Source organism: Clarias gariepinus, chromosome 12 (assembly GCF_024256425.1).
Source record: "Clarias gariepinus isolate MV-2021 ecotype Netherlands chromosome 12, CGAR_prim_01v2, whole genome shotgun sequence".
Classification (NCBI taxonomy): domain Eukaryota; kingdom Metazoa; phylum Chordata; class Actinopteri; order Siluriformes; family Clariidae; genus Clarias; species Clarias gariepinus.
Window position 1 is genome coordinate 18,781,908 of NC_071111.1, and position 12,982 is coordinate 18,794,889.

Below are 12,982 nucleotides of genomic sequence, written 5' to 3' on the forward strand. Positions count from 1 at the left end.
GACTTTTTGTCTCATGAGCAGAAGAATGGAGGTTTAAAACCGACTGACATTTACAGAACACTTCACGCGGTAAAACATATGAATGGCACGAACGTTTTAAAAAATCCAGTACGTCTGTGAATGATGATCGCGGTCAGTGTGACATACAGTAACTCACAAGGCAAATTCCTTGTACACGCCTGGCGTTTCGTAAGATGCGAGTTATCCAGCTAGCCGGCTAATTAGGTCTCTAAGTTAGTTTTTCTGTTAATTTATGTTGTAAATCTTTGTTGCATGTAGCACCTTGGTCGTGGAGGAACGTTGATTCGTTTCACTGTGTACTAACTGTACTATATATGGTTGAAGTGACAATAAAGCCGACTTGACTTGTCCATGTTAAACTAACGAGATGGTACTTTCACCTTGTGTTCTTAATGTAACAAAGCAAACTAAATTATGAATTGGATTTTGGGTTTTTGCAACAGAACACATTTTTTTTTTAATGTAATTTTTTTTTTTGATAAAAACAAAAATGTCTGAATACTTAAGTGCTCTCACTGTATAAACTTATGCTGGCTTACATCAAAAGAAACTAAATTCATTACTATGTATATTGAGTAATCATAAAAAAATGAAACAGCAATGTCAGAACATTCAAGCTGGTATAAAGGATGGCTTTCAGATCCTTTCTTGATATGATTGTGACATTTTGCACTCGGCTATTATACAGCCCTTCAAAATGAGACAACATTTACTGAACCTCCAAACGCTTTGAAACAACACCAAACGCTTTGAAACACAACCATCTTCTACACACACTACCCAAACCAACAAGGTACTAAGTTTTACATCCATACAATTGATTTGTGACAGATGCCTAACAATTATATGGTTCATTAATTAATTGTAAATGAAAAATCTCTCTTCAAGTGCTTAAATAGAGCTTGAGAAACTGAAGCGGTGCGGGAGATGGAGAGATGCAGAGCCTTAGCGAGAACTGAGCTCCTTTTGTTCGTGCTGCCACTCGGCCTTGAGAGCTGCCCAGATTTTACTCACACTGTTCGAATACACACACACACAGACCAACACTGTCTGACATGAATTAACAAAAAAAAAAAAAAAAGCCTACATCAAGCTCAGAGGGGAGTCGGCCTGTGAGACATACTCAAGCTTTTTTAACCAACGCTTTTAGAACTTGGGCTGCTTCTAATTTTATTTCGAATCAGACGTCAAGAACGAAGTGTGTTTTCACTTTCAACATCTCCTACTCAAAAAAAAAAAAAAACCCTGATGTGGTTAACAATAAATAAAATTCAATACAGCAATTTAATGCTTAGTCATGCTCTTGCTACTGTATGTGTTTATACGTCACACAATTTTAAGTAGGCTTTATTGTCATTACAACCATATACAGTTAGTACACAGTGAAACAAAACACGTTCCTCCAGGACCAAGGTGCTACATGCAACATAAATTTACAGCATTAATGAACAAAAACACTAAACAGATCAGAAAGACCTAACATAAATTACAACATAAATTAACAAAAACTAACTATCTAAGGATAACTACAGGTATTATAGACAACATAAAGTGCACGTGCAAATGTGCAAACAAGAGCAACAACAAAGTGACAGTTGCACGTTCAGGAGGCGTCTCATCACAAACGCTAAAGACAGAGGTTGATCTTGTTTTGACTCATGCTTATTCAAACCATTTCTACATGTTTGAACCATTAAAGGAGTTCCTAGGAGGCCGGGACGTTTCAGACCCGACTCCCGGCAGGGTCACGTCTGAGGCAGGGTCACCTTCTGCTGAGAGAACGTTCTACCTAGCATCATGATTTCGCTGTGCTGAGAGAACGTTCTACCTTCTAGCACTTGTGAAACTCTGGGATGAATGCATTAGTGCAGTGGGAGCACAAAACTAAGCATAATTGAAAAAAATATATATAATAAAATACCCTTTTTGTTATTATTTGTCGGGATTTGGGAGTCATAATCTGACCTCCATGAATATTTCTTCCTGAGAAAAAAATTCAGTTTTTACGTCTACACGCGGCTTTGACAGGAAACGAATCGCACATCTTTACTTCTCATCTCGGTGATGACAAGAGGCTGATAAAAATATAAGAAAAGCACTTTTTTCCTTCTTGAGTCGACATTTCAGTTCAGACAGCGGCGAGGTGTGAGGTTTTACTCAGGAGAATAACTCGCACATGCTTACAAGCAAACTGATGTGCGATGACACCCGGCTATCACGCCGTCTCCTTTCTTTCACTTGTCAGATCCGCAGGCTCTCAATCATCCTGTTCCTGATGCGCTTCTCTCACTCTGTGCAACTATTGTCTTCATCTCTCTCTCTCTCTCGCCTCATCCAGCCTTCTTGGCAGACGGATTAATTTTCTCGCCTCTCGTTTATCTGCTTCCCATTTCCACCTCCATCACCCCGGTCTTAATCACGGTCACCTTCACGGCCTTCTGTCTCTGTCCCTCACCGCCCCCCTCCCTTCGTGTGACCCACCATCCCCGTCATGCAATCTAAGAGGGGAAAAAAAAGCATGATTGGAGGCGCATTTATTTCCCTCGCTTTGTTCTCTGGTCTGTTTTTCATTTCGTACGTGGTAGAGAAGTGTGGAGAAAGGGAAAAAAAAAACAGACGAGAGACGGGGGATAAACTGCTGATCGGTTTCACTGCTTAATCTTAAATACATTCGGTAAACATTCTGTCTCTCAGTGCGAGACCACGGTTGTCAAAAATGATTTTTTGAAAAGTCAAAAAGGGACTTTTGATTGTGGAGAATAACAGAACACAGCTCTGAAAGAAAAAACTCACTTTATTTCACTATATAATCCTCTGCTACACTAGTGCACTTATCCCAGTGTTTCACTAGTGCTTGGATACCGTCAAGGTAGAACGTTTTCTCAGAGCCGTGATCGGACTGCCTGCTTTATGTCTGGAACACTGGCCTCCCAGGAACTCCTTTAATGGCCCAAACGTGTATAAATGACTTGGAGTGAGACAAGGACTGTACGATTTAGGATGTGGCGATAACTCCCAGCTGAGAATCCTGTGATGAACAAGCGTCCACTAGCTGAATGTTCATGGGAACGACTGCAGTGGGCTCAAAGCCACCTCGGCCGGGGTCATCATTCACAGACGTCTTTTAAACCTTTGCACTGTTCAACCTTTGTTTTACCGCGGCTAAGAGGCTCATCAACGTACTGTGCTTGAAATCTGGTAAAAGCTTGAAATCTTGGTTTGACTTGAACGACCATTGTAGTTACTATAGCCTTCCTGTCAGCTCTAACAGACCGTTCTCCAAGACTCAATCGCATTTTGTCGTAATTGTGATATTCTCAGTGAATATTAAGTGATGTAAGCGTCGTGCTGCTGCCACGTGATTGGCGTGAAATTAATATACAACCTTTCCTTTCAAAGGTTTCCTTGTTACATGGTGTCCTGACTCTCATTATGGACTAAAAGGTCTTTTCACTGTGACGTCGCAACACTCGTGTTAAACAAAGCCAATGATGACATCATCTCTTACCTTGCTCCCATTCTTGCTGTGTATCCTTAGTAAAGCTCTGTCTTTCCATCTGCATGGGTCTCTCTCTCTCTCTCTCTCTCTCTCACACAATTATACTAATCAACCTGACTTACAGTTCATACTGTCCTCATTCTCTTCACTCTGCGATACCAGGCTTTAAAAAGAAAAGAAGCCGTAAATCCCAAAAGACATAAAACTGGAGAAAAACAAGAAGCTGAAATCAGTCAGTCAGACAGACAGAAGAGTGAAGAAAAGAAAAGTAACAGGGAGACAATCCAACAATGCCACTGTTTGTTGACTTCAGAGACACGTCAGTGTACAAACCCACATACTAAATACCAGCCTGTGTCTCTAGCACTCTCTCTCTCACACACACACACACACACACATGTAAATAGTGCACAAATACAACCAAACAACATACCAACCTTTACAACAAACAACTGCTGGAATCACACACCTGATTCTGACAGCACACACACACACCACCCACACACACACAGTTTGTCATATTTCTTTCTACAATCATAGAAAGTTAGATCGCAAATAATTAATAAACTTGCCTGCTTAAAAAAAAAAAATAATGACAAGGTTGTATGTTACCGACATAACACGTCCATCCTGAAGTGATTTATTCCTTTTGACAAAATGTGTATATATATACCCCACACCCACCCACTTAAGAACCTCAGCAGCCTCATTTCCCCTCTCGTCTGTTCCAACCACTTAGCATTTAACATCACCGGTATATTAATCACCGTCCTGCTACTTAATACATTCATTTGCATTAGAGAAATACATTCATGAACAGTAACAGTGCGATAAGGAAGAACGTCTGACAATCAGATTTGAGTATTCGGTATAAAACGACCATTCATAAAAACAGCATAAAATTCCACTGTGAGACATTTCTGACGTGTGGACAAAACTGCGAAACGTGTTTTTCTTCTCGATCGAAAGTGTATCCGATATGGTTTAAGGCAACAATAAAGGCTCGGATGTAGCGTGAGGGGGTTTTATATGAATGAATCACCAAACGGAGGTTCGGATATCAACTGGTTTTTGTCTCCAACACGACCAGGAGGACGCTCAGAACCCTCAGGCCCTGAAACTCCCGTGAGCAGGCCAGCAGACACAGCTGTTCCAGAGGTGAGAGGAATTCCCCTGGTCTCACACAGTGCAGTGAACCCAACTAACACACCTGGAACGCAGCCCTGGAGCAGAGCCCGAAGCTTCTCACACCAGCGAGACCGGGAGAGGACCAGACGGGCTGACAGACAGGAGAGCGGCCCTTGTCCTTCTCCACAAAAATTCTACCTGCTTTTTCCATCTTTCAATTTTTTATTCCATCCTTACTTATTTTTTCTCTTTTTCTGTAGCTTTCATCTCATTTTCCAGTTTCCCTTTCCAATATTTATTTCATCTTCCGTTCATTCTTTTATTCTACATTCCTTCTTAGTTGCTACCTTTCCTTCCTTTCACCCAGCCATGTTTTATCCACCTTTCCCTTCTTTCATCTTTTTTCTCCATCCTTCTTCCCTTCCCCTGCATCTTCCTTCTGTTCTATTCCTTCTTTCCATCCTCCTTTTTCCTAACTGCCCTTTTTTCCATCCCTGTCTGTCTGCATTCTACCTTTTCTTCCATCCTTCAATTTGTTACTTTTGTCCTTCTCCTTTGTACGTTTTCCTTCCTTCCATTTTTTCTACTCCTCCTTCCTTTCATCTTTCTTTTGACCTTTACCTCCTTTTACCTTCACTTCCTCCACTTTTTTTTTTCTCTTTTCTCTTTTTTTCTGTTTTTCCTCCAGCTGTAATGACACATTGATCTCAGTGCTCTTTAAAGTGGAGTGTGTGTGTGTGTGTGTGTGTGTGTGTGTGTGTGTGTGTGTGTGTGTGTCACACATTAAGGGTTTTATGGCATCGTTTCCCTGACCAGGAGGCGTACATGTGTGCTGTAGATCTCCACACAAGCCAAGTCTCACAGCTGAAATAAGAACAGATAAAAGACAACACAGGAGGAGAGAGAGAGAGAGAGAGAGAGAGAGAGAGAGAGAGGATAAGACGGTAAGCTGAAAGGCAACCAAATGGTGCACTAAAGCTGCATCAGCACCTCGTCATCTCACAGCAGCAAAATGTCACTGGAGCTCTCACAAACCTGTACCTAACGACTTCAGCTCAGTGTGTGTGTGTGTGTGTGTGTGTGTGTGTGTATTGATGTGCAGCTGCAGGAGGGTTTTCTAGTCGCACAAATGACAGAAGGAACCGATCAATAGAGATTAAATCAAGGCTTCAAAAATATACTTTCTTCTTTTTTTTTTTTTTTTACTTTTGCTTAAATGTGTCTCTGATGTGTCAACATATATATTTTTGTGCTGGAAAATGAAATCAGAAAATACTTGAGTTTATCCGTAACATGAAAAATTCTGAAAATAGTTCCTCATACCACAAGTCGTAGAAGAATTCCACACTGGCCAGGCTTTAAAGCGAATAACGGTGAACATCTGACTCAAAAAAAAGAAAAAAAAAAAATGAATGAAATGAAGACCTGAAGACTCAGGTAGGTAAACTGGTACTAAGGGGGCCAAAGTGTACCAAGAAAGATCCCCCCCCCCACACACACACACCATTACATCACCACCACCACCAGCCTGAACTGCTGATACATGGCAGGACGGATCCGTGTCTTCATTTTGTTTACATCAAATTTTGACCAGAATGTCGAGACTCATCAGATCAGAGTCCAGTTCTATTGTCCAGTTTTGGTGATCTGCCTCAGTTTCCTGCTCTGGTGTGGTCTTCTGCTGCTGGAGCCCATCTGCTTCAAGGTTCCATGCGTTCCCTCTGCGTTCCTTCGGTTGTAACGAGATGTTACTGTTTGGGTTACCGTTGTCCTTCTATCAGCATGACCCAGTCTGGACATTCTTCTGTCCTCAGGCGTCCCAGATCCCTGATGCTCACTGGATATCTTTTTTTTTTTTTTTCAGAACGTCCTCTGTAAACCCTAGAGATGGTTGTGTGTGAAAGTCCCAGTAGATCAGCAGTTTCAGAAACACTCAAGCAGTCGAACAGGTGTACCTAATGAAGTGGCCAGCGAGTGCATCATTTCTGGAGTTCATTACAAAACAATAATGTTCTGCTGGTTGGCAAGAAACCTATATACTGGGACACAGCTTACATCTATATAAGCATCCTCTCTCTCTCTCTCTCTCTCTCTCTCTCACACACACACACACACACACGGCGGTATGAGGTCTGAAGTGTTGGCAGCCGTTTTGTGTTACCACGTGTGAAACAACTTCACAGCCTGTCAAAAGTCAGTATCAAATGAGTCGTGTTTGAAGGGAAAACACAAATGTCAGGTTCACTCTCTCCCTCACACACACACACACACACACACACACACACACTCACACACATGCTGGAGTTCTGCCACGCAAGGGGTGCTAATAAGATTCACACACCCGTACGCACCTGCGAACCTCGAGCTGGCGCGGCGCCGAGACGGAGACACCAGCTCTTTGACGATCTGAAGGACCTGCATGCTCAGCTCGTGGGGGCGGAGTCAAAGCTTGAATGAGAGGCGGAGTCAGTGACAGAGGCGGGGCATGCTGGGGTGGGCGTTGGAACGAGGGTCGCCCGAAGATCCCTGGAAGCCTCATGGCCATCATGTGAAGACCGAGACATCTCAAACACACACTCCTACACTCACACGAACACATATGCTCTCTCGCTCTCTCTCTCTCACACACACACACACACACACACACACACGTGTACAACCCGAGCCTTAACGTCCTTCCTCTCAGCTCTGGGTGAAGTTCAGTCCCGGCTAAATTCTGCCTCGGAGACGAAAGGGTAATTAGTGCCAATTACCAGCTGTGACTCTTAAACCAGTCCGTTAGTGCGGCGGCGCAGCTTTAGCGGTGCAACAAGTCGCGGGGTGATGAGAAGCTCCGAGTTCTCCACTGAAGCTCGCTCGCACGCCGGTCTCTCCATCTTTTCATCCTTACGCCTCTCTGTCCTCCACGCTCTCACGTCTCCCGGCACACTGCTGCTCCGAGTCCAGCTCCTTCTCTCCCTCTCTCTCCCTCCCTCCCTTTCCCCGCTTTCTCTCTCTCTATCTCACTCACTCAGGCTCCATCCATCTCTTCTCTTCGTCCCCTCCTCTCTCTCCCATCTCTCTTTTTCCTCTATCGTATCTCCCTTGCTTGCTTTCTCCGCCTTTTTCCTTTATCCTGAATGAGGCAAACCTTCAACTTTCCCTTTGCTTTCTCTTCTTATCCCTCTCTCTCTTTGCACATTTATCTAATATCTGTTTATTACTCCCTTTCGCTCTTTTGTTCTCTCACTTACTCTTACATCGAGTCTTCCTTTTTTTTTAGAGAGAAAGGAAGTGAAAAAGATTAGAGAGAGAGAGAGTGAGAGGACGAGGCATGATGAGAGACAGAAAAAGAGAGAAGGATGAGAAATGAAATGGTGAGACGAGCGGGCGTGGAGAAAGGAGTAAAATGAAAGAAATGGACAGATTAGAATGAAGACAGAGCGAGAGAGAGAGAGAGAGAGAGACAGAGGGAGACATAAGGAAAGAAGAAAAGAGCGAGAGAGAGAGAGAGAGAGACAGAGGGAGACATAAGGGAAGAAGAAAAGAGCGAGAGAGAGAGAGAGACGATGGAGAGAAGGATAAGGAGAGAGAGATTTCTTCCACCTCATCCTTTTCTTCACCCTCCTTCCCTCTCTTTCGGATCATCCCTTCCTTTCTACAGATCCTCATCGCTCTCTCTCTTTTTCTCCCCCAGTAAAAAAAAATGTACGTCCTTATTAAATATGGAATTTCATAATTACTTTGATGTAAGCAAACCACACATGTAGACACATTCACTCTCTCTAACTTTACCTTTCAGCGCGTCCAATTGCATTCAAGGACAGAAAGCAGTCACTTGTTTTTGTGTGTGTGAGCGAGCGAGACATAGGACTCCATGTGCTATAATCAATCTCGCTCTAATGGCCTTCGTTCTCCTCCTCTCTCAGCACGACTCGGTACAAACGGCATCACAGAACCATCGCTCTGTGTTATGAGCTTTCTTCTGTAAATCTCCTCGCTTAAACACATCACACACCCTCCTCTACACACCGACTTAATAAGACACTGCCACAGACACACCGAGCGGTCCCTCCCTCGCAGTAACTGCAGTATGTGAGAGAGAGACTTTAAAACATACTCGTTGGTATTGAGAGTTAAGAAAGGCAATAAATGTGAAAAAAAATGTTCCAGGTTTGACACTGGAAATGTTTCAAGGGAAGTAAATACTGACGCAAGCCACTGAATCTTCTGGTAGGACAGAACAACATGTGTTTTTTACACTTATTTTTATGAATTTTACTTGTAAACATACAGTATAAACCTCCACAACCTTGTAAACCAGTGGCCACCTGCCCATGATTCCCTGAACAGCTTGTTCCTTTAAATGTCATCGTCATAAAAAACAACAAAACAGTAAAGCAACTCATTGAAAAATCATGAACGATTTGTTTCTTTTTGAACGAGTCTTTAACGTGACTCAGAAGAACGAGTAGTCTCCGAGAGTGATTCGATCATTTTCTACTGGGCGTGTATGCGCAAAGCGTCGCAAAACCTCCGTAGGTTATGTACAGGAAACAGAAATGAGTAGTTACCTTTGAGTCTTAAGGCCCGAGTCGACTCGGACTAGGAGACTCATGAGAGAAACCGTGTAATGTGTAACCTGTGTATTGCACTGCGTAGCGTCTATGAGAGTCACGTGACAAAAGAACGAACGAACGACTCGGACCAGAAGATATGAGAGGTGAGCTGCTCATTCTGTTCATCATAATATGTCCTTAACTGCATGGTAATGGAACTATAGCCAACATTTGTGTATGTAGACGTGTTAGGGGTCTGTTTACTGAAAATGTAACATTTCATTTTATTTCTGATCAAAAGAACAAAATAAACTAAATGACTCAAAAAAAATTATTCTTTCTTACTTTGATGAACGAGATTTAAAGAACGGAGTCACTAAAATTATCCAAACTTCCCATCACTAGTACGTGCAACTTAGCCGTTATGCCAAAAATGCTTTATTGCTGATTTCTTGCTAATCAAAAATTTTTACGCTGAATTCGTGAAGGACAGCATTTGTATGTTGAGGTTCCACAGTATTAATAACACTGCACAAAAAGCCATAACTATTTAAAATAAATAAATAAATGCAAAAAATACCACGTTAGTTATCTGTGTGCTGAAAATGTTTAAGCGCAGTAACAACACTCTTTTACATAAGGAATATTTCAACTATATTTTAAAGCATCATTTGTCGCTGTTACTACTGTATGTTTACACAACTCAGTAAACCCTTATTTCTCGACCGAGTAAATGCAAAGTGTGTTTTTAATGCCATAAAACACCACCGCAACCGCAGTTAACCTAAAGTATTGTTTCCAAATCCTAATGTTTACTTTAGTTTCATCATTATCATCAAGGCATTTCGGTTCATTACATCTGAAACGCTGACTATACACTTCAATGCCCGAGAAAGAGAATATATATACACATCACTCATCTGAGTTAGCCGCCTAGCATGTTGCTAACAAAACCTGAATTTCCAGTTGAATGTGCTGAAGCCAGAAATGACGTACTGTAATCCTGACTGGCTAATTAGCGCTTAGGATGGAATGCTGAATTGTGATTTACGTAAACTTGTTCATCCGAGTTTTGAAACCTGTAGAAGAGAGATTTCACAACAGAGGTGTAATAGTTAGCACTGTGGGTTCGCACCTCCAGCAGGGTCGGGGTTTCACATCCCGCCTCAGGTAGGGGGGTGGGGTTAAGAGGGTGTGGAGTTTGCATGCTCTCAGGACAGAGTTGAGTATTGCAGGATAGAGGGATCTCAGTGGACTACTGATCAGGAGGTTCCAGGTTCAAACCCCAGCACTATTATCAAGCTGCCACCGTTGGGCCCCTGACCAAGACTCTTAACCCTCGACTGCTCAGATCAGACCTATAGTGAGATAAAATGTAAGTTGCTCTGGATAAGGGCGTGTGCCAAATGATGTACATGTAAAACAGTCCAAAGACATGCAGATTAGGTTCATTGCAGTTTCCAAATTGCCCACAGTGTGTAAATGTGTGTGGATAGGCAGTACCCCACCTCAAGCCCCAAGTCCCCTGGGATAGACTCCAGGCCAACCGCTACTCTGTACAATATAAGTGGTATAGCTTATCACCAAGACAAGTTAATTCCTCTCATCACTTTCGTTGAAGCAGCGATAAACACCACAAACCCTCAACATCCTCTCTTCCTTTTCTCACGAAATTCCAATAGTTCAGTCTTCCGCTCAGCTTGCAGTTTCTCTATGAAGTTAAAGGTACTCGATGTCTGTACATCCGTTATACGAGAGATCGCCTTTTGAAAAATGCAGAACAAAAAAACTTCCCCTCACAGTTAAAGTTTCATGTGCATTATCCAGTGTATGATTACTGTACCTGTATAAGCTTTTACCATAGAAATGACAAAGTCTTAGAACAAGCGCGTTAACAAACAACAAACACAAAATGTTGACCAATCAGATCTGAGAAAGCAACACTGTGGAACAGCCGTTCTTATCTTGTGGTGACAATATTTCGGGGTCTGTGATGAATCGAAAGAGATCAATCTGTTTGTCTTGGTAAGCTCTGGCTATATGCTGACATGTGATAAAGGTCAGCCAATATCTGTAGAGTAAATATTTCACACCGAAGCATGGCTCCGAGACTGAGAAAGTCATACAATCCTTGCGCGCTGCTTTGAAACATAGTACATCTGATACGAGCGAATAACTGAAAGATTTTCCACTCACTGCTTCCTGGTTATCAGCGCTTATCACCAGCCTCTAAAGTCAGCAAGACCTGCTCCTGGGTGAAGTAAAGAACTGGAGTGGAAGATGGAAGATGAACATAAAAAAAAAAACTACCGGCTCGTCCTAAAGAGTGCGGGCGGCAACAGGCTTAGCTGAACCATCGATCTGGTATTGACGCAGGCCAAACACACACACACAGAGGGGCAAGATCGATGGGTCTGTCTGGCGAGTCACTGAACACTAACGACCAGGCGTGCCCAACCCGGTTTCTTCTTTACAGCTCCAGGACTTTATTCAATCGTTTTCATCCAGTCACTCCAAGTTACCAATTACATGGGGAGTCTTAATCTCATCGAAAACACACCGAGATCACAAGACTAATGATGTATCATAGTATTTTACTTTGTACTTTTAGGTGTTACTTCCTGTTATCAATTACATTCCAACAGTTGTAACCGTCATTGCTTTTTTTTCCCTCTCTCTGGAACTTAAATAAATATTTACAGCTTGTCAAGTAACCAAGAAATTCCAGCCACAGCTTTATCCCTGTTACAGACTGCTCTATAACTGAGAGTCTTGATTGCTCAGAACAACAGAACACACTTATGAGAGTAAAAACTCAATTTATTTTGCTATAAAATCCTCTGCTACACTAATAAACTTATCCCAGCATTTCATCGTGCTTGGATACCATCCAGATGATTTTCTCATGGAACTGCCTCCTTCACGTCTGAAACGCTGGCCTCCCAGGAACTCCTTTAATGGCCCAAACAAGTGAAAATGACTTAAAGCGATGCCAGGATGTGGCGAGAACTTACTGTACAGCCGAGTTCCTGTTACATGCCAGTGGGGTAAATGAACAGTTCATTCAAACAGATGCATCTCTGCATCTGCAGCCAAGAGTCCCATCTCTGCACTGTGCTAAAAGTCAATCGCTTTTACAGCTTTATTCGCCAGAAATAGAAAACCAGAAGTCCAGGTTTGTCTTGAATGGCCATCGGACTATTTGTGAGAGTACCCCATACAAGACATAAAATAGTACATCTACAGACATACAGACGTACAAAATATTCAAGTAAGTGTGTTGATATAATCCTGTGATTTGTCTAGAATCCAGACTTTGACAGATATCGAGCGTATTTCCCTCAGTGAGTGTGCAGAAGCTTCATATGAGGCTCAGCACAACTTTGGAAAAGATTTTCACACAGAACGAAGGTTGTGAAATTTAGCCCGTATTACTTACATTATTATAATGAACAAGAACTATTGTAATGTACTTATTTGCACCTCGATTTTAATATAAGACACACCAGTGGCGGCTAAACGGAAGGTCGACGGTTCGAGCCCCAGCTCCACCAGGTTGCCACTGTTGGGCCCTTGAGCAAGGCCCTTAACCCTGTCTGCTTCAGGGGCGCTGTATCTTGGCTGACCCTGCACTCTGACCCCTGGGATATGTGAAGAAAGAACTTTACTGTGCTGTAATGTATATGTGACAAATAAAGGCTTAACTTAACTTAAAACCAAACTAACGCTTGAAGAGCGCAGCGACGTATCCATCTAATCGATCATTGAGTGTGGCTTCTTTACAATCTATTTCCAT

General features: G+C 42.5%; 1 protein-coding gene across 2 annotated transcripts in view; it reads right to left on the reverse strand.

Annotated features, from left to right (window-relative positions):
- usp6nl (USP6 N-terminal like) overlaps positions 1 to 12,982 on the reverse strand; it is a 70,520-nt gene that overhangs the window by 39,086 nt on the left and 18,452 nt on the right. Inside the window, exon 1 of one of the 2 annotated variants that reach the window (XM_053508378.1) lies at positions 7,000 to 8,034. The exons of the other annotated variant lie outside the window; for it this stretch is intronic. Coding sequence (XP_053364353.1) covers positions 7,000 to 7,069 — 70 coding nt within the window. The 5' untranslated portion in view covers positions 7,070 to 8,034. Of the gene's footprint in view, positions 1 to 6,999; positions 8,035 to 12,982 lie in introns of those variants that run through there. 2 annotated transcript variants of the gene reach the window in all.